Source organism: Staurois parvus, unplaced genomic scaffold (assembly GCF_062004578.1).
Source record: "Staurois parvus isolate SC_StPar_1 unplaced genomic scaffold, SC_StPar_1.0 ptg000013l, whole genome shotgun sequence".
Classification (NCBI taxonomy): Eukaryota; Metazoa; Chordata; class Amphibia; order Anura; family Ranidae; genus Staurois; species Staurois parvus.
Genome location: NW_028317809.1, coordinates 16,632,295 through 16,654,257, shown reverse-complemented (window position 1 = coordinate 16,654,257; position 21,963 = coordinate 16,632,295). Strand labels below are relative to the sequence as shown.

General features: G+C 39.0%; 1 protein-coding gene across 1 annotated transcript in view; it reads right to left on the bottom strand.

Annotated features, from left to right (window-relative positions):
• Nucleotides 1-21,963, bottom strand: part of FRAS1 (Fraser extracellular matrix complex subunit 1) — a 680,896-nt gene that overhangs the window by 416,470 nt on the left and 242,463 nt on the right. Inside the window, exons 10-14 of the mRNA XM_089676214.1 lie at nt 19,512-19,601; nt 18,019-18,057; nt 8,357-8,504; nt 7,105-7,248; nt 2,223-2,357 (exon numbers count right to left, since the gene is read on the bottom strand). Coding sequence (XP_089532340.1) covers nt 2,223-2,357; nt 7,105-7,248; nt 8,357-8,504; nt 18,019-18,057; nt 19,512-19,601 — 556 coding nt within the window. The remainder of the gene's footprint in view (nt 1-2,222; nt 2,358-7,104; nt 7,249-8,356; nt 8,505-18,018; nt 18,058-19,511; nt 19,602-21,963) is intronic.

The window sequence follows — 21,963 nt, the reverse complement described above, 5'->3', positions numbered from 1 at the left end:
ATATACACTTGACCCCCTGGGGAGCTAAAAAAAACAATTAAAGCGTTCAATGATGTATCTAGATTATTATTCTTATTATCATCAATGTAAAGTGTAGATAAAATAAGATAAAAACATATGCACTATATCTCTGCAATACATATCCATTTCTGCATTTTTATTAACCTTTTAATTATTGCAGAAAAAAACCTGTTGATCTGACAGAACTGAGTTCAACTCCTAATGCTGTGGCCTAAAAACTCAGTCTGATTTTTCCGTTTCCAAAACACAGAGGCAAATCATTCTGTGGTCCAAAAATAAGAACTAGGAAGGCTAATTACTCTCCTTGAGATAACATAGGAAGTATATATAGGACATCTCTAAATTTCTGACATGAACAATAGATATTTATTTGCAGTTATTGAACAGATATATTAAAATGCTTTCAATGGTATACAGTTGTGTCCAAAATTATTCAACCCCCAATGCTGTAAAGGGGTTTAGGGACTATAGTGTACATTTGGAATTGTATTCAGAATCAAATCCTACAAGGACGTTGTAACTACCCAAATGCAACTAAAATGACATCAATTGTTTATGTAATACAGTAGTAAATGGTTCTTATGTGGTTTCTTCATTGCCACAATTATTCAACCCCTTAAAGACTACCACTCTGAAGAACAGAGGTTCATACAGGTGCTTTCCATCAGGTATTGAAAACACCTGTGGATGTCACCGAGCAGCAATCAAGCATAATAAGCACCAATTAGGCAGCTTTAAAATGACTGTGATACTCAGCTCCTTCTAGACATTTACTGGTGTGGTTACAAACATGGTGAAGGCAAGAGAATGGTCCAGGAAGACAAGAGAAGAGGTGATTTCTCTTCACAGGAAGGGCAATGGCTATAAGAAGATTGCAAAGATGTTAAACATACCAAGAGACACCTTAGGAAGCATCATTCGCAAATTCAAGGCAAAGGGCACTGTTGAAACGCTACCTGGTCGTGGCAGAAAGAAGATGCTGACTTCGACTGCTGTGCGCTACCTGAAGCGTAGAGTGGAGAGAAGTCCCCGTGTGACTGCTGAGGAACTGAGAAAAGATTTGTCAGATGTGGGTACAGAAGTTTCAGCCCAGACAATAAGACGCACACTGCGTAATGAAGGCCTCCGTGCCAGAACTCCCAGGCGTACCCCCTTGCTGTCTCCAAAGAATAAGAAGAGTCGACTGCAGTATGCCAAAAGCCATGTGGACAAACCACAAAAGTTGTGGGATAGTGTTCTGTGGACTGATGAAACAAAATTAGAACTGTTTGGGCCCATGGATCAACGCTATGTTTGGAGGAGGAAGAACAAGGCCTATGATGAAAAGAACACCTTGCCTACTGTGAAGCATGGTGGAGGGTCAATCATGCTTTGGGGCTGTTTTGCTTCTGCAGGTACAGGGAAGCTTCAGCGTGTGCAAGGTACCATGAATTCTCTTCAGTACCAGGAGATATTGGATGGAAACGTGATGCAGTCCGTCACACACCTGAGGCTTGGGAGACGTTGGACCTTTCAACAGGACAATGATCCCAAGCATACCTCCAAGTCCACTAGAGCATGGTTGCAGAGGAAAGGCTGGAACATTTTGGAGTGGCCATCGCAGTCACCAGACTTAAATCCGATTGAGAACCTCTGGTGGGACTTAAAGAAAGCAGTTGCAGTGCGCAAGCCTAAGAATGTGACTGAACTGGAGGCCTTTGCCCATGAAGAATGGGCGAAGATACCCGTAGATCGCTGCAAGACACTTGTGTCAAGCTATGCTTCACGTTTAAAAGCTGTTATAACTGTAAAAGGATGCTGTACTAAGTACTAAGATTGAATGTCACTTGGGGGTTGAATAAAACTGATAATGCTGTGAGCACAGAAAAGACATTTGTGGTTATTTCATTATAACTGTTATGTTATATTTGTCTGACCTACAAGTGCCTCTTTAATGTAAATGTAAGCAAGATGACTGAATGATCAAAAGCAATGTCAAACTGGCCAAAACACTCAATTTCAGTGGGGGTTGAATAATTTTGGACACAACTGTATTTACCAGGCCAAAAGTGAGAAAAAGTGGTTCTGTGTTGATACAATGTATGTATGTTTTCAGTCCATTCACTTTAAAGTGTTACAGAATATGATAATACGATTAAAATAAAATACAAAACGTATAATTAAATGCAATTTATTTCACATACAGTAGTTTGACGTTGTACCTGAACAAACGAGATGATTTTCGAAATATCCTGATCCACAAGACGTCACACACTGTCCTTCTTTGAGTAACAGAGATACCGTACAGGATGTGCACTCAAATCCATTGTTACAGGTGGAACATGTGTCTTTACAAGCTATTAGCACAAGTAAACACAAATAAAAATGAATATCACAAGAGAAAAACACTGCAATAAATAGACACATTGTGCAGAAAGGGAACTGAAAGGTTAATTGACCTCAATGAGAAAACTCACTATGCAGTCGCACTACACTTTAGCAGCACCCTATGCTAATCAGATTTTACAACCATGCTTCTCCTTTGGTAACAAACCTGTGGACCATATTCACAATAACAGAAGCCTGCCAGGAAAAACTGCCACTGCTTTACATGGTTCTGTCCTGTCTTCCTACATAAACCCTCTAGCAGTACAGGCTTCTATTTTCCAGAGGCACTATAGGCAATCAGATGTGCTCAAGAGCATAATCCACATTTATCAATTGATAATATCCATGGTAGATCATTGAAGCATAATGTGGACCTTGTGCCATAACACACCTGTATGGCCCTTTAGGTGTGGCTAAAATTCCATGAATACTTGCCATCTATAAATGCATCACATGGCACGAGGATAAAGTATTTTCAGAGCCAAAATGTTACAATGTATCATAGACGCTTATAACACTCAACTAGTTGCTAACGTATCTTGTTCAAAAATCACTAAATGATTTAGTGCTGGTTTACATATACAGGTGCATCTCAATAAATTAGAATATCACCAGAAACTTAATTTATTTCAGTAATTCAACTCAAAACGTGAAACTCATATATTATAAAGATTCATCATACACAGAAAGATATGTATGCAAAGAGATATGTATGCATATTGGATGCAGTTTGAACCGCATCCAATCCGCATGACGTGAAAAAACATTGATTCCTATGGTGCCTTGTTCACATATGTCCGGTGCACTGGTGGTGCAGATTCAGTGCGGTTTGAAAAAGGGTCATGTATGATTTCTGAGCAGTGCCTTCAGGTTCAGGTGCAGATTACAAGCTACTAACTTTTCTAAACCACAAATGTGAGAACAGGATAAAACCCTGAGGTAATCCTGTCCTAAACCTGATGTAAACCTGACATGAACCGCTGAACAAATACTGTATCAATTAGCTGTGAAACCTGAGCTTCAATCCACACCACACGTGTGAATCAGCTCACAGTCTATATTCACACAGGCGATTTATTCCAATGCAAAATTGCCCTGGCAGGAATCTTCTGAATCCTGCTGCTGCTGTGAGCGAAAAGGAGCAGCCAGCAGTGATCGTTGGAGCTAATCACTGGCTGTTCGGAGAGCTGCGAATAGCTGCGGCCACTGGAGACTTGCAACTATAGCTGCACCCACCAGAGCTCTGTCATTGTAGTGAATGCACCCACAGGAAAACCAGAAGTAAGAAAATTCCTGCTGCTACAATTTGCACTGGCCTAAATCGCTGGTACAAATGTAGCCTTATACTGATCATTAGGGTAGTTCAGATATGTGTCTCACTGACATACAGAGTCATATATAATACAAGCACCAGGCCATTTAAAAAAAAAAATCAAGACAGGTAGAAAACTGAAGGACGTAAATCCCATGGTACTCAACTGCACTGTTTTTCGATATAAGAGTCAAAGTCTCTACGCTCATTGAGGTATTGAATAGGTTAGGGATGAAGCTCGGAGCACACACAATCTCGCATGCTCCTAATGCATTTCTTCCCAGAGCAGGACTTCCTCAATGGGTGTATTGAAGTGATCATGGCACGCTAATCACGTAAATGCTGAATTGTGATAATGCCATGAGTAAATCCAATAAAGGTTTTTTTATTTTTATATATATATATATATGTATACACAGTGTGTGTGTGTATATGTATATATATATATATATATATATATATATATATATATACACACACACAGGTGAAACTCGAAAAATTTGAATATCATGCAAAAGTTCATTTATTTCAGTAATGCAACTTAAAAGGTGAAACTAATATATGAGATAGACTCATTACATGCAAATCAAGATAGTTCAAGCCGTGATTTGTCATAATTGTGATGATTATGGCTTACAGCTCATGAAAACCTCAAATCCACAATCTCAGAAAATTAGAATATTACATGCAATCAATAAAACAAAGATTGTACATAGAACAATATCGGACCTCTGAAAAGTATAAGCATGCATATGTACTCAGTACTTGATTTGGACCCCTTTTGCAGCAATTACTGCCTCAATGCGGCGTGGCATTGCTGAGGTGTTATGGAAGACCAGGATACTTCAATAGCGGCCTTCAGCTCTTCTGCATTGTTCGGTCTCATGTCTCTCATCTTTCTCTTTGCAATGCCCCATAGATTTTCTATGGGGTTCAGGTCAGCCGAGTTTGCTGGCCAATCAAGCACAGTAATCCCACGGTCATTGAACCAGGTTTTGGTGCTTTTGGCAGTGTGGGCAGGTGCCAAGTCCTGCTGGAAAATGAAGTCAGCATCCCCATAAAGCTCGTCTGCGGAAGGTAGCATGAAGTGCTCCAAAATCTCCTAGTAGACGGCTGCGTTGACTCTGGACTTAATGAAGCACAGTGGACCAACACCAGCAGATGACATGCCTCCCCAAATCAACACAGACTGTGGAAACTTCACACTGGACTTCAAGCATCTTGCAATGTGTGCCTCTCCATTCTTCTTCCATACTCTGGGTCCTTGGTTTCCAAATGAGATGAAAAAGTTGCTCTTATCAGAAAAGAGGACTTTGGACCACTGAGCAATAGACCAGGTCTGTTTTTCTTTAGCCCAGGTAAGACGCTTCTGACGTTGTTTGTTGTTCAGGAGCGGCTTGACAAGAGGAATACGACATTTGAAGCCCATGTCCAGGATCTGTCTGTGTGTGGTGGCTCTTGATGCACTGACTCCAGCCTCAGTCCACTCCTTGTGAAAGTCCCCAACACTTTTGAATGGCCTTTTCCTGACAATCCTCTCCAGGCTCTGGTCATCCCTGCTGCTTGTGCACCTTTTTATTCCACACTTTTCCCTTCCACATAACTTTCTATTAATGTGCTTTGATACAGCACTTTGGGAATATCCAACTTCTTTTGCAATTACCTTTTGAGGCTCCCTCCTTATGGAGGGTGTCAATGACGGTTTTATGCACAACTGTCAGGTCAGCAGTCTTTCCCATGATTGTGATTCCTACTGAACCAGACTGAGAGACCATTTAAAGGCTCAGGAACCCTTTGCAGGTGTTATGGCTTAATTAGCTGATTAGAGTGGGACACTTTGAGCCTAGAATATTGCACCTTTTCACAATATTCTAATTTTCTGAGATTGTGGATTTGGGGTTTTCACGAGCTGTAAGCCATAATCATCACAATTATGACAAATCATGGCTTGAACTATCTTGCTTTGCATGTAACGAGTCTATCTCATATATTAGTTTCACCTTGTAAGTTGCATTACTGAAATAAATGAACTTTTGCACGATATTCTAATTTTGCGAGTTTCACCTGTATATTCCAAATCTGGAACCAAATTAAAGCCCTATTGCTCCCAAAAACAGACTACAAACGCTAAAGGTATGCTAAAGTACTCAAGAGAGTTTAGGAAGAAAGTGGCATGGGGACTCGAGGGGAAACACTTTTTAAAAATATGTATGAATGGGCAAATTATTCATAGCGTTGTAGTAACGTTAGACAAAGCTTACTGACACAGATAAATATGACTTAATCATCTAGGTTTCAATGGCCTCCGATGGCACAGGTTTAAAGCAGAATTCTAGTGATATACACAGTATAAATACATGCACATTGTACCAGTCAAAGGGTTTGTAATTCTTTTTACCAAAATGTATAATCCACAATGAACACAAGGCAAGAGCATAGGTACCGGTCATAAGGTTTAGTGAACTCTGTTGGTGGAGCACCAAGAGAATATAGCTTGTCTGGCTGATATAAGCCAAATAAGAATTTGATCTCATGATCATGCACTTGTAATAAAGGTAGTTCAGAAGGCTTGTTCTGACATAAGTAGCACTGCATAAATGAATGTTTTAAAACCATCTTTTCTATACATGGTAGGCTGATGATCTTGTACTAAGGTCTCATTTCCAGCCAACCAGATTCAACTAGATTTAAGTATCATTGGTTAAATTGGACCTACAGTACACAGCTGAAAAATAAGTGACGGTAAATAAATAAATGCCCATCATACTGAAAAGATAATCTAAAGATGTAAAACGTTACTTTGGGATTGATTTGCTAAAGACAAATAGACTATTCATGTTGCAAGGGAAGTTACACTTTGCAGTGGAATTTTCCCCAGAGTTTAATTAATTAAGTTCTGCTGACTTCCATCAAATAATCATGTGCAAGCAAAAATGTTTTTTTTTTGTTTATTTTCCTTGCATTTGATTGGGTATTGCATACAAAGTGCAATTTGACCACATTAACTAACCTCTGGGGAAAATTCCCTTGCACAGTGCCACTTCCCTAGCAAAGTGAACAACCTATGTGCCTTTAGTAAAACAACCCTATTGCCTCTACATTTCTGGCTGTTATGTGACAAAATTGGCCACAGGTGCCATTGTTAGTTAACAGTACTGAACAAAATGCTGTGTCTTTGGTCAGAATTAATATAGTCAGTCAGTATAAAATGCAGTAAATATTTTTTACAGAATATATTTTATGGTTGCTGTAATATTCACCTTGTGTGGAACAATGAAAAAGAAACAATTTCTACAACAGCAGCCAACCTGAAAGACTGTGCTTTGTCAATTTTGCTGTATCTTTTTTTAATGTGGAATAAACATAAGACACATTTTATTTGGTGCCGTCAGAGAGTGCATTACCCAGGCATGTTTGGCCATCCACAAAGAATCCAGGATCACAGCTGTGCACACAGCGTCCCATCTGCAAAAAGTAAGCTTCATCATGGCACAGGTCGCAGTGGTCAGCGGACTGAGAGCAGGTTAAACAGTCTGGATTACATGACTCTGCAAAAGGAAAACAGTGATTACAAGAAAAAGTGGTGTCTTATTTGTCATAGCACACTGTCTATAACAAAATTCTTAGCTATAAGATATACACAATAGCTACAACATTTCTGTTTTTTATGAATGATATAAAAGATTGGCTAGCAAACACTTTAAATGTGTTAGCAAAAGCAAGCATGGTTACAATCATTGTATCACAATTTTAACCTATCACTTGCAGTGTGGTCTAAAGCTAGCATGGATTGTAATTTGGCTGGTTCAACAGGGACTGAACAAATTTTGATCTGTGTGTGGCTGCTCCTGCTTTACAGAAGTCGATCTAACAATTGACTTCTGTCAAATGGGCATGATAAAAAATGTTTCTCAATCAGCAGCCGCAGCCACTGACCAGCGTATTCTGACAGTTGAGAGTCCCTGCTGTCAGAATGCAATGACCCAGTGGGGAAGATTCCCCTTTCCACCTTGAATATGTGGACAGAACAATCAATTCCTTTTCTTTTGTTCAGACGCTGAACAAAAAAAAATGATCCATCTTTGGCCAGCTTTGGAAACCAGCATTAGTTTTGCCAGCATTAATTTACCAGAAACTACTTTGTATTCATATTCTTTTATATCATTATTCATATTATAAAAATTACAAATGGTAATTACATGGTTCTGTATTATGAGCTGTGCTCTCTCTCCTGTCATAACAGCAATTCTTCATCATACAGCAGATAACACTGGATCGCTCTAATATTGGACTGTGCACTGTATGATTACTTATCCACATTTCCTGCTGCCAGAGAACAGCAGTCCGTTGAGGAGACTGGGTGAGTAATCATACAGTGCATAGTCCGATGTTAGAGCAATCCAGTGTTATTTGCTGTATGATGAAGGATCGCTGTTATGACAGGAGAGAGAGCACAGCTCAGCCTGAACTGCTGCCACTTCTCCTGTCCAGAGTTTACTGTTTACTTTACTTCACTGCGCCAGCCACTGGCGAGATTTTTGCTTGAAATCAATAAAGCAAATCATTTTTTTAAATAACTTCCAAATGTAGTAATAAAATAGCATTCACGTAAGGTTATTTTCAATAAAAAAACACAAGTATAATACCCAAACATACCTGGCTTGCATTCTGGGCAGCACTGGCCTTCAACATTCAATGCTAGCATTCCAACAGGACATGTGGGGCAAGACGGAGAAAAGCAGGTCACCTGACCATTCTGACACTCACATTCAGTGCATGGGCCTTCTTTCCACTTCTCTCCATTCTTCAGGTAGCAAGTATTTGGAAAAGAAATAAGTAGAACAAAACATACTAATCATTGTATACAAAATCAACTACCTTTTTTTTTTTACACATTTACAGACAAAACATGACACAAATATCTATACAGAACAAGGGGAAAAAAATAAATAAATATAACAATAATTTATTCCGGCATATAGCAGTCATCGCTGAGAAATGTTTAACATTACTGCGCAGTCAGTAATTCAATGAAAGTGTTACTAAAGGCAGATATTTTTTTAAAATTAAAATAACAAACATGTTATGCTCACCCACTCTGTGCAGTGGTATTGCACAGAGCAGCCCCGATCCTCCTCTTCTCGGGTCTCCCAAAGGAGATCCTGGCTCCTCCTCTTCTTTGTGTGTCCCCATAGCAAGCTGTTTGCTATGGGGACACACGCTGCATGCTCGCTCCCAAACTGTGCTGCGCTCCATAGACACACACAGCGGGACTTAGCCCTGCCCCGCCCTTTCCTCTTCACCACATTTGATTGACAGTAGCTCCTGCTGCTGTTCGAGTCCCTATGTGAAGAGGAAGCGAGGAGAGAAGAGAAGCAGCTGTGCACAGCGCTGATCTCTTCTCCCCTCTCATACCCTCCGTACAGGGAAACTAAAAATGTTTTTTAACCTTAATGCAAGCAATGTATTAAGGTAAAAAATAGGGATGCACCGATACTAGTATTGGTGCCAATACCGAGTATTTTCATGAGTGCTCATGCTCCTGAAAATACCACTGATACCTGCGGTGCGAATTGCGTTAATGGACTATAGATTAGCATGCAATTTGAACAGTAATGAGATTCCTGTCAAAATCGCATGCAATCTCCCCACTGCTCCTGTGTGAGCCTAGGCTTATCATAGCCCGAGTTCACACAGGAGAGTGCGGGAAACCCCCCTGCAGGCATCCCATGCTTAGTGAAAGTGGTAGGAGAGGAGAGAAAGCCGGTTCGCAGCTGACCAATCAGTAGGTCAGCAAAAATATGTAACAGTTGACCAGTCACATGCCTGCTAGCCCAACCTGTCATCGCTGCAAGTAGAGGTAAGAAAGAGGCGGGGATTTCTCTCCTCTCATACCACTGACACTAAGCATGGGATGCCTGCAGGAAGGTTTCGCGCACCGCTCCTGTGTGAACTTGGGCTATGAAAAGCCTGGGTTCACACAGGAGCAGTGGGGAAACCACATGCAATTTGGACAGGAATTGCGTTTCAGTTTAAATTACATGCTAATCTTTGCAGTGCAATTTGTGTCCATTAATGTAAATCACACCGCAAAGTATCATGACTCAGTATCGGTGCATCCCAAGTAAAAACACATTTTTAGGTATAGTATCACTTTAGGTTCCGTGCACCAAAGACCCATCATAGAGTAGCAAAACTAGTGACAGAGTTAGGGAGATCATCCACATTAGTGAAAGCAAAATATAGGGAAGATAGTCAGGAGGACCAGATCTTAATACATTTATTCACACAACCCTTGTGCTTATAAATACGTCTATCTCTATCCAGCACAGCTTTCACCACCATTAGGAGATAGCCAATGTTGAGAAATCAACTTACGGGCAAGAAATAACAAACGGGTAAATAAAATGTTCTGGGTAAATAATGGCCAATCCTCCAGAAATATGCCCAACAGAGCAAAATTTAGGGTCAGGAGTCAATTCGATTAAACAAAATTCTGATAGGATTCGAAATATATCTTTCCAATCCTGAAATAATTTACAACAATGCCATAACATATGAATTAATGTGCCTGTTTGCATGCTACAACGAGATGAAGGTTGACGACAAGAAAGCAATTTTTGAAGAGTATAATAGACTCTGTGGAGTATAAAAAGCTATCTCAGTTTGTGAGAGGGGGAAGCAAAACTTCTGGACAGAGCTCTCCACTGGAATGCCGCTATCCACTGGAATGCCTCTATCCACTGATCCTCATCTAGATCGCCTATATCTTGACTTCATATCTGCCTGCATTTAATCAAGGGTTTAGAGCAGCAATGGGCAAACTACGGCCCGGCAGACCTTTTAATCCGGCCCGCGAGGCTCCTCTCACAGTCCGCCCTGAAGACCGGTGTAGCATGAAAATCTGTCTCCTATGAGGATCTGTCCCCCTCGACGTATCTGCGCATGTGCCGGAGATCGCCGATCGGCTGCTAATGCCTGAAACTGGCACATGCGCAGATACGTCGAGGGGGACAGATCCTCATAGGAGACAGATTTTCATGCCATACCCCAACGGCGCGGGAACACGGCGAGAGGAACGTGCGGAGCAAAGGTAAGTGAATTGACACAGGGGGGACTTGGGGACTTAATATGGGGGATGAATTACTATAGGGGGGATGAATTACTATATGGGGGATGAATTACTATATGGGGGATGAATTACTATGGGGGATGAATTACTATATGGGGGATTAATTACTATGGGGGATGAATTACTATATGGGGGATGAATTACTATGGGGGATGAATTACTATATGGGGGATGAATTAATATATGGGGGATGAATTACTATGGGGGATGAATTACTATGGGGGATGAATTACTATATGGGGGATGAATTACTATGGGGGATGAATTACTATATGGGGGATGAATTACTATGGGGGATGAATTACTATATGGGGGATGAATTACTATATGGGGGATGAATTACTATGGGGGATGAATTACTATATGGGGGATGAATTACTATGGGGGATGAATTACTATATGGGGGATGAATTACTATGGGGGATGAATTAATATATAGGGGACGAATTACTATATGGGGGATGAATTACTATGGGGGATGAATTACTATATGGAGGATGAATTACTATGGGGGATGAATTACTATGGGGGATGAATTACTATATGGGGGATGAATTACTATGGGGGATGAATTACTATATGGGGGATGAATTACTATATGGGGGATGAATTACTATGGGGGATGAATTACTATATGGGGGATGAATTACTATATGGGGGATGAATTACTATGGGGGATGAATTACTATATGGGGGATTAATTACTATGCTTACTATGGGGGAATATTACTATACTTACTATGGATGACACATACACATCATTCATCTACTCTTGGTCCGGCCCCCGGGTCTAATATATGAACCCATTGTGGCCCTCAAGTCAAAAAGTTTGCCCACCCCTGGTTTAGAGCTATCTGCCCTCAATAAAATTGCATATAGATCACCAATTATACCCTTTTTAGGTTCAAGCAACTACCTAGTTATCTGATATGCAGTATCAACCACTTTGAGGCCTCATGCACACAAGGCATCAAAAACCCCATTTTTAAAGCCCTTTTTTTTCTGCCTCTAAACCTCCCATGTTAGCCTTTGTGTCCTTGCACACATAGACATTTACAGGTAGAAGCATTTAGAGGCATTAAAAAAACATATCACTTGCGTGTTCAGGAGAGAAACATTAATAATTAATATTCTGGCTAATGAAACGAATGAATGCCCAAACACGTGTCTGAATGCATTTGCAAATGGCGGCTGTAGGCGTTTTTTGTATGCTACTTTTCTCCTGCCAGGAGAAAAGGAATTTTTTGCTGCTTTTATAATACCTTTTTTTTAAATAGGCCTTATTGCAGCATTGCTTTATGCATTGCATGATTTGTGTTTTGAATAGTTATGTCCTGCTACTTTTATGTCAAAGCATATCTGTATCTGTAAAGTCTTGGCACCTGATGGCAATGGTTGTGTAAAGTCTACAACAAAATAGTTAATTTAGGTACAGAAAACGTGGGTAAATGCAGTTCTCAAGTGTAAAATAGATAAATCCCTTAATGTGAAACAGTAAGTCAGAGATATATCCATGCATCAAGAAGCTTGACATAAGTTTAACAGCTTCCAAACATCATCAGCCTGCAGACAGAATGGCTTATTGTGTTGTTCTTTATCGTGTCATCGGCTTTACCCGGATTCCAGGTCATTTATTGTATGTAGTGTTCTGAGTCATAATTCCTCCTCTGTAAATTGCCAATAATTCCTCTACCTAATGATCTGCTTCACATATAGAGTCAATATATTTATATAAACAGCACCTAGCCTTTACACACAGCTATCTTTACAAAGGTGGTATAAATTTACACAATGCACAATGTAAATCTTAAAGTGTCAAATATATAGTACTGTCACATGTACAGTACTTTTCACATGAAAACGTAACTGTGAAATACAGTATCTCCCTTCCTCAACATCTCTGTATTTAAAATGCCAAAGTATAAAACGAAGTTGCATGAGACTACTCAAAAGAGTTAAGGCATGATTCCAATGTAAAAGAACCAGTGCCTTTGGTGCTAATTGACATTTTTTAAATACAAGGGGTTTATTCATACTTTTAGGATAGTGGGTGGAGCCATGCCAATCATTCATTTTTTACCCTGTGGCCAAGTGTGCATTGAGAACTACTAGTTTATAGTAAAGATACAACATATTAGTACAGGGACATTTATTTCAAATTGTATACAGCTGTTTCAGGTTGTACAGTTGCAAGAAAAAGTATGTAAACCCCTTGGGATTATGTGGAGTTTTGCATGAATTGGGCATAAAATGTGCTCTGAACGTCATCTAAGTCACAACAATAGAAGAACACAGTCTGCTGAACATAATACTACACACACATTAGATCTTGCCATGGTTTAATTGCACATAACATGTAAACATTCACAGTGCAGGGAGGAAAAAGTATGTGAACCTTTGGACTTAATAACTGGTTGACCCTCCTTTGGCAGCAATAACCTCAACCAAACGTTTCCTGTAGTTGCATATCACACTTGCACAACGATCTGGAGTAATTTTGGACCACTCCTCTTCACAAAACTTTTCAGTGTAGCAATATTCTTGGGATGTCTGGTGTGAATCGCTCTCTTAAGGTCATGCCACAGAATTTCAATCAGGTTGAGGTCAGGACTCTGACTGGGCCACTCCAGAAGGCGTATTCTGTGCTGTTGCAGCCATTGTTTTGTTGAATTACTTGTATGCTTTGGGTCATTGTCCTGCTGCATCACCCATCCTCTGCGGAGCTTCAGTTGGCGGACAGATGGTCGTACGTTTTCCTGAAAAATGTCTTGATAAACTCTGGAATTCATTTTCCCATCAATTACAACAATCCGTCCAGGCCCTGAGGCAGCAAAGCAGCCCCAAACCATGATGCTCCCTCCGCCATGTTTTACAGTGGGGATGAGGTTTTGATGTTGGTGTGCTGTGCCTTTTTTTCTCCACACATAGTGTTGTGTGATCTTCCCAAACAACTAAGTCTTGGTTTCATCTGTCCACAGTATATTTTGCCAGTAGTGCTGTGGAACATCCAGGTGCTCTTTTGCAAACTTCAAACGTGCTGCAATATTCTTTTTGGACAGCAATGGCTTCCTCCGTGGTGTCCTCCCATGTACTCCATTCTTGTTTAATGTTTTCCTTATTGTAGATGTGTCAACAAAAATGTTAGCATGTGCCAGAGATTTCTGTAGGTCTTTAGCTGACACTCTGGGATTCTTCTTTACCTCATGCAGCATTCTGCGCTGTGCTCTTGCAGTCATTTTTACAGGACGACCACGCCTAGGGAGGGTAGCAACAGTGCTAAACTTTCTCCATTTGTAGACAGTCTGTCTTAACGTGGACACATGAACATCAAGGCTTTTGGACATACTTTTGTAACCCTTTCCAGCTTCATGCAAGTCAACAATTCTTGATCGTAGGTCTTCTGAGAGCTCTTTTCTGCGAGGCATGGTTCACATCAGACAGTGCTTCTTGAAACCAGTAAACACAAAACAGGTGTGTGTTTTTTAAGGGCAGGACAGCTGTCAGCAACACATCCAATATCATCACACTGATTGGAGTCAAGGTTGGCTCACTCCTGGCTCCAATTAGCTCTGGGAGAAGTCATTAAGCTAGGGCCTCACATACTTTTTCCTCCCTGCACTGTGAATGTTTACATGTTATGTGCAATTAAACCATGCCAACATCTAATGTTTGTGTAGTATTATGTTCAGCAGACTGTGTTCTTCTATTGTTGTGACTTAGATGACGTTCAGAGCACATTTTATGCCCAATTCATGCAAAACTCCACGTAATCCCAAGGGGTTCACATACTTTTTCTTGCAACTGTACATGATTCTACCCACTATCCTGAGGAATAATTCCTTAATTTTTGGATTTTTATATGTGAGACAGGCAGATACATTCTGATTAAAAAATAAACCAAAAGACTCAAGTGCGCTGCCAACTCTCCATAATAATAAAAATCAGAGGCTGCTGCAAACACCAACTGTGTTCCCGCATAAACAAAAAACATATAAATAAAAAGATGATATGCTGCCAAACAAATCTCAACAGAAGTGACAACCCCAAATAAGAATATGAATCAATAAATTATGTGATAAGTAAACACCTTACAACCCCTTACCTCCAATAGGGTGGACACACTTGAATTCAAAGATATCACATAAAAAGAAAATTAATAACTGAGCAAATATAAAACATGTAGCCAAGGTGTAAGTAAGTAAATAGCATAAACAGTCCAATAATCCATGAGACAAATCAAATGAATGAATGAATGAATAAATAAACAAATATAGATAAAAAAAATACATATATATATATATATATATATATATATATATAAAGATTAGGTGATCAGATTGAACAAAAGGCAATAAAAATCTGACAGCCCTGCTAGCACCTTGGCTACAGATTTTATATTTATTCAGTTATTAATTATCTCTTTATGAGATATCTTTGAATTCAAGTGTGGTCACCCTATTGGGTTTGAAGGGCTGTAAGGTGTTTACTTATTATCACATTGATTACTGATTCATATTCTTATTTGGGGTCGTCACTTCTGTTTGGTAGGGCATTACCTTTATATTTATATTTATATTTATATGGTTCTGATTAAAAAGGTATAAAAGAAGAAACAATTTGCCTTCTAAAAAGATTTTGCTTCACAAAGATTTCTCATCCGGCACTTTTTCGACTGTGATTAGGTTCAGTGGGCTGGCCAACCCTGAAAAGATGCAAAGGTAGCAAGATTCCTAATGTCCTTCCCTTTACACAAACACTATGCACCTGTCTTTCCGTTAATGAATAAATGCATCAGAAGGCATCTGTTTTTATATATAATATAGCATGAACTTTCTCTTAATCAAGCAAATTCCAGGAAAATTGATTTGTGCTCAGCACTAAAATAACACCTCTATTAGAGATATAATGAGTTTGTGTACTTTGGTGTTTCTAATGGTCCCATTTGCTCTATGCGATTTAACTGAATGTTAATTAACTCTCCTTCCCTCGCTGCCTAAAACACTTCATGACTGTCAAGAGGCGAGGCAAAAAGCTTGTTAAATAAAGGAGAAAATTCTTCTAAACATAATTATCTCAAAAAGCGTTAAGAAAAAGAACACAACGCTATTAAATGCAACACGGGCCTAATTTTTCTCACATCACTGATAAGGGCAAGTGTCATGTGACTTACAAAGGGCTTTAATTGGTCTTGCAATTTTCTACAGAAGTTCTGCTTAAGTCAATGTGCTTCAGGTGCTTCTGGGTCAGACAGAATTAAAATACAGCAAAAACCTACCCATTCACAAAACAGTATAAATACAGAAAGGCTTCAGTTCATAATATACTAAAATAAGATGTATTAATCCATATATATTAGAAAACAAATATATTCACATTTTAATTATAAAGAATTTGATCTCCTGTGTCCTTTGCAGCTCTCACTGGTTCCTCCTGCTGATCTCAATGTTACTACAATGACATGGAGGAATTAGAAGGAACCAGTGAGAGCTGCTGCGGACCATGGAGATCAACACTTATAGTTGTGTCAGTTTCCTAATTCAAGGGCAAATTCTCTGCAATGGAGCAGCATTCAGTTGTGCAGATTGCAGCAGGGCTACATATTCAGTCTCTTCTTTCCAGATAGGCCCTTTGCTGATAAGTTTTAATGTGTACCAGGATCTTTTTACAGAAACCCTGTCCTTACTACTACTTCATCAAAGTAATCATGTCAGTCTGCTGTTCCGTCTTGCACACCACTTTCCAAAACCACAGTCTGTCATTTCAACTCTGTGAATACCTCTCTAATGGAGCCCTTGATAGCAGTAAAAACAGAAAAGATGTCTTCTCTCCTCGTCTTCAAAATAAAGATTTACAACTACCACTATGTAGTCAGCTAATACATAATTTTTAGATTTTTTTCATTATAGATATATTGCACTTTCCACCAATTGTGGGGGTATACAAACAGCTGTTTTAACCCCTACAAGTAACTTCCACACTGGTGGAGTATAAACGATCATTAATAAAATTCAACTATTTTATGCATTCTCTCTAAGTTACATTTGTGAAGAATAATGGATCCATGTAGGCCATGTCTTAAATAATTTATCATAACTTCCTTTGCATTTGTGAACCCAACATTCTGCCTCCATAATCCAATCTACCTCTAACCTCCAATCAAGCAATGTAGGGCATTTATCGCTCCTCTAATATTGCAGTATAAGGCTTTTCGCTGCATTTAAGAGAAAAAGTAATACGCTATTCCTGTACTTTTTAACTGGAATTACTGTATTATGGAATACGATTTGGAGGGGATCTTCACTAACTGGAAATGTTATTTATTCCTGAAATGCTGAAATGTCTTCTAAATGCATATAAATTGGTTTGGCATTGCCAGTGTGAATGAGTCCTTACAATGGCTAAGCCTCTAATATTAGACTGAATGAGAAAAACATGCACCAAAATATCACAGGTGGTAAAGCATCTGTGTCAAATATTTATAGATGACTTTGTCTTAGTACTGATCAGTACACTGAAAATGACCACTGTAATTTTGAAGGGGGGAGACAATGCATTATTTTGGACTGCAATCCACCAGAAAGACATCAAGAGGTGCTGGAAATTCAGCAATTATTTGGGTAGAAAAACCAAATCTACTCAACAAGCTGATTTGCTCTGGAAAGGCTGCTCACATAAAACAAGGTACCATTCTTCATTGAATCTCATTGCCTAAAGACTCCTCCCCTAGCTTCAAACACCCAGATCTGTCTGAATAGCTCTAGTTCTGACACTTTAAATAGCTATGAGCAGCACTGACAGATATTTGCTGTCTCTGTCTAAACTGACTGCATTCTGTACAACTGTTCTAGAGATACCAGTAAGCTAAGGGTATATGCCACTACAAGTTTCCACTGCCATCTGTTTTATTTAAAGCTATTTTATTACTCTTTCTGAAACATTATTTTATCGCTTTTATCCAATATCTATCTGATTTTTCATTTCACTAAGCCTTGTTAAAGTCTACTGAGGTATGTTTTTACATTTTAAAAACATCATTGAATCCTTAGCAGGTATAGAGATCATGTTCAACTATCCCAGTAGCATACTGAAAACAAACAGCAGCCAAGTTTCACTTTATGCTTTTATGACATTGGGTAATCTGTGCTGAATCTGAATTTAAATGGATCCTTATAGTATCACTACTTACCATCAAATGTTTAACTCCACTCAAATCTGAAGGAGATTCCTGCACACAAAAAAAAATACCTCTATGAGTAGATTGTGTTCTGTAAGCATGGTTATCAGATGTATTACAAACATTCCAATAAAGCACATTCCAGCGTTATCTAATACTCAGTCCCAAGAGCTACAAAACTCAGCCATTTTAGCTGCCTGGCAGGATTTAAAGGTCTCCTGACATAATGTTTACATGAATCTAGATTTAGGAATCATACACGCAGTCAAATTAACAAAAAAGTAAAAGATTAGTCGTCTTGCTTAAAAAATACAGCTGTAAAATGTCAGGATTAAAATAGCATAAAATTACAATACTTCATGTTAAAGTGGACCTATCTGTAAAATTCACACTTCCCAAGAATCAATACATATCACATACTATTTCAATGAAAATTAAACCTCCCTTGTCCTGAATAATATAACTGCTGATTCCAAAGTTCCATTGTGAGCTAAAGCCTGTCCACCAGGAACAATGTAGATATTTGACATGATTAGAGACTGCAGAAAGCCTATTGATTTCAAAAAGGCTCATATAAAAGACTAACATCAAGATTACCAAGGCACAACCACAGTGCAGCACTACTGAGCATGAACCATCTATACTGGATTTCAGAGGGTGACAGGTGAACATGGGACCCGGTGATGATCCTACTTGGGATGTCACAGGATGTTATTGGTAATATAAATTTTAACTAATGGTTGTGAATTTTAACACTTTTTTAACACTTTCTAGACCTGGACACAGTGATGAATGGGAAACAGGTAGAGCTTTGGAACCATGGACCTGCTAGCAGTTATAAACCACAAAAACTAAAGAGTATGTAGGCTGGTATTAGCATGGTAGGGTGTTGCACATTGTCTGTGTTTTGGTCTGGGTACATCACCCCATATGTCTAGTGTGACATGTATGTATAAATTGATATAATAAAAATACTATCTGCTGCTCCCATAATCTAAAACATAGGTACAGCACTTTAGAAAGCAAGTAAAATGCATGTATTTGATAATTCAGTCTGGCATACTTGCCATAGATGTGACATTTGCTACTTATAAAGAAGGCAACTAATAAAGTAAGCATTATTTCACATTAACAGACATTGCTGAAGTTCTTCTACACATGTAAGTGGCAAATGTGCTTTATAAATGCCTAATGTCTTGGCATACTGTATGTGCTGTGAATGTTACATTTGATGAATTATAAATATGCCCTTATATTTCATCATCTAGTACAAAATTACCTATTAAAACAATAAAAACAGTAATATAAATAGTTCAATGTGTGTGCAAAAAATTAGAATAAATAGTTTTTGAAACTACTCATAAAATATTTCTCAAGCACATAAATACATACAAAACACACCAAAGAGTCCCCTTTTTTTAAGTTTACTTTAAAATATATTTTTGTAATATTTAATTTCCACCATAGTTGTGTAATATTGATTCAGCAAAAGCTGTAATTCTCACCTCTTTGTCATGTTCTTTATGCAGGCAGTAGCTAGTGCTCAATACACATTCTGGACAACACTTGCCCTCAAAATGGACTAATTCTTCACCCTGATAAAGAAAGGCAGATTATTGTAGTATAAAGAATGTACTTTTGCTGAGGTAATGCTATTCACTGTGTAAACAGTGTTTAAATTGTGGAATGTAAAGATTTCACTTTACCCGTCTTAAGAATTGTCTGCTAGACTCGCCACGAAAAATGAGCAAGTTCAGCACATTAGCACCAAGCCAATTTTCCACATACATAAAGGTGCCTTCACGTAACATAAACAAATGGTACTGGCTTTATGATTAGCAGAGGGAAATAAAGTGCAGTTTGTGCATATATCACAAATGGAAAGCTTATTGTTACCTTAAAAAAAAAAAAAAAAAGATAAAGGCCAATGATGGCTATACTTATCTTCCTTTTACTCACCCCGCACATCTATTTACCTGATGGAGCAAAGAGAAAAAGCCCCATGTACGCTGCAATTTGGGGCAAAGAAGAAGACTCTCGTCTTCACGTGTGCTGAGTGCCTGGCTAGACAATCACTATCAACCAGTGCTGTCACTTTGATGGTAGGGGAATGAATCACATTTCCCAAAAATACTGAATATTTCTCTTCTCTCGGGACAGTGGTGGAGTGAAGGGAAAGTAAGTATGTGCATTTCCGGAAGGCAGAAGTTAAGTGAACCTGTTGTTCTGCCCTGCATGGGTTCAGATTAGGGAAGGAAAAAGGGTTAAGTGTTACACAATACCTAAAGCGTTACTGAACCCATGACCTTGCACTCACTATATCTGGTCTCCTACAGTACACACAACGTGGAAATGCAACTATTTTAGTAAATATAAACTGCTAAATACCTTTTCTCATCAGCAGTTGCAGCACTCTTGTGAGCTCTGGTTAAAGCTTGTAGGAGTTTTCATTCTGCTCTGACAGTCCTATGAGGCTGCATAACCCCTGACCCTCTGCCTGGACAGTGCTGATTGGCTCTGTGCTGATCACACGCACCCTCCCAAAGAGAAATTAAAATCTCTAGTCATACACACTAATGTGCAAAATGAGCTAGAACTCTGTACCATCAGCAGATGGAATGGTGTGCTACGAAGTATTAAATTGAGGGATCCAATCATTTTCCATTTTTGGAGTTTTGCGTGGGATGTGTCAGATTTGGCTTTTTGTTTCTCAACTTTTTTTGTGTTATACCAATAAAAACAAAAGAAACAAACATGAGAATGCCTAAACATTTGTAATTACAACAATATCCTGGGTGAAGTGGTGCATTATCAGAAATGCAGGGGTGCCAATATTTTTTACCATAACTGTATGTATCTATCTATTTAGAAATTGTATCCAAGCTCCTGAAGAAGTGATCACTCACGAAACATGTTGAGCCACATCAGGCTGCCATTACGTCAGTCTGGGTCTTACTAGACCCCAAGCATTCATCGTTCCAACTACTGATACATTTGGGTTTACCTGACCCTTGCTAAACAACAATTTCTAAACCTGATGCTTTGAAAATATCTGTCTTTTAAATTGTATCTATACAAATGATTTTTTTAATTATATATGTAGTTCAATAAAATGTATACTTCTAATGTACTAGGTGCCTATAAAGTGTTTTCTTAGTCCTTGCCATTATCCACATATGAATTAGGACGTGGCACTGTATATATTTTGCTACACCCCCAGTACTACCCTGTGATGGTGTACTAATAACCATTTAATTCTGCCAGCCTTTGGATACTAGCAGAGATCAGTGGGAGACCTGCCAGAGACCTGCAGTGTGTCTGCACATATGTGGGTTCTTGTTTCAAAATGGCAGTACAGGAGCAGAGTGGTGAAGAAGAATTTTGGGCTGAAAGGAAGACAATGCTGCACTCCTTAAAGAAGTAACTATGTTTTTTTCATTTACATACCGGGACAATTATCAAGAAACAAATTTTAACTAGGTAGGGTGAAGTTCCTCTTTATGTTTCAGAAATGAAATAATAGGCCATGCATACAGGCCCAGATCTCTGAAAAAGCAACATAGGTTAGAGGCCTAAATTGGTAAATGCAGTGACTGGACAAAGTCATCTAGAGTCCAGGGTGAACATGCCAAATTGCGCCCCCCTCCAAGATGTATGAGCATTATGTGTCAGCAAAAATCTGACCACAAAAAAAAAATCAAGCAATAATATGCATGCTTACCCTCTAAGCCTACAGTACATTACCCTCTCCTCCAAGTACAAATATGCCCCCCTACTGAAATCCCCCCCTCCTAGCATAAATCTTTGCCCCCCTCCCCCCAGATGAAATCCTCTCTCTACCCATATGCTCCCAGCACAAATTCTCCCAAAAAAAACCCTCCTAGCACAAATCTTCTACCCTCCAAATTTTCCCTCCAAGCACAAATCCTCTACCCCTACTCCAAATCCCCATCCCAG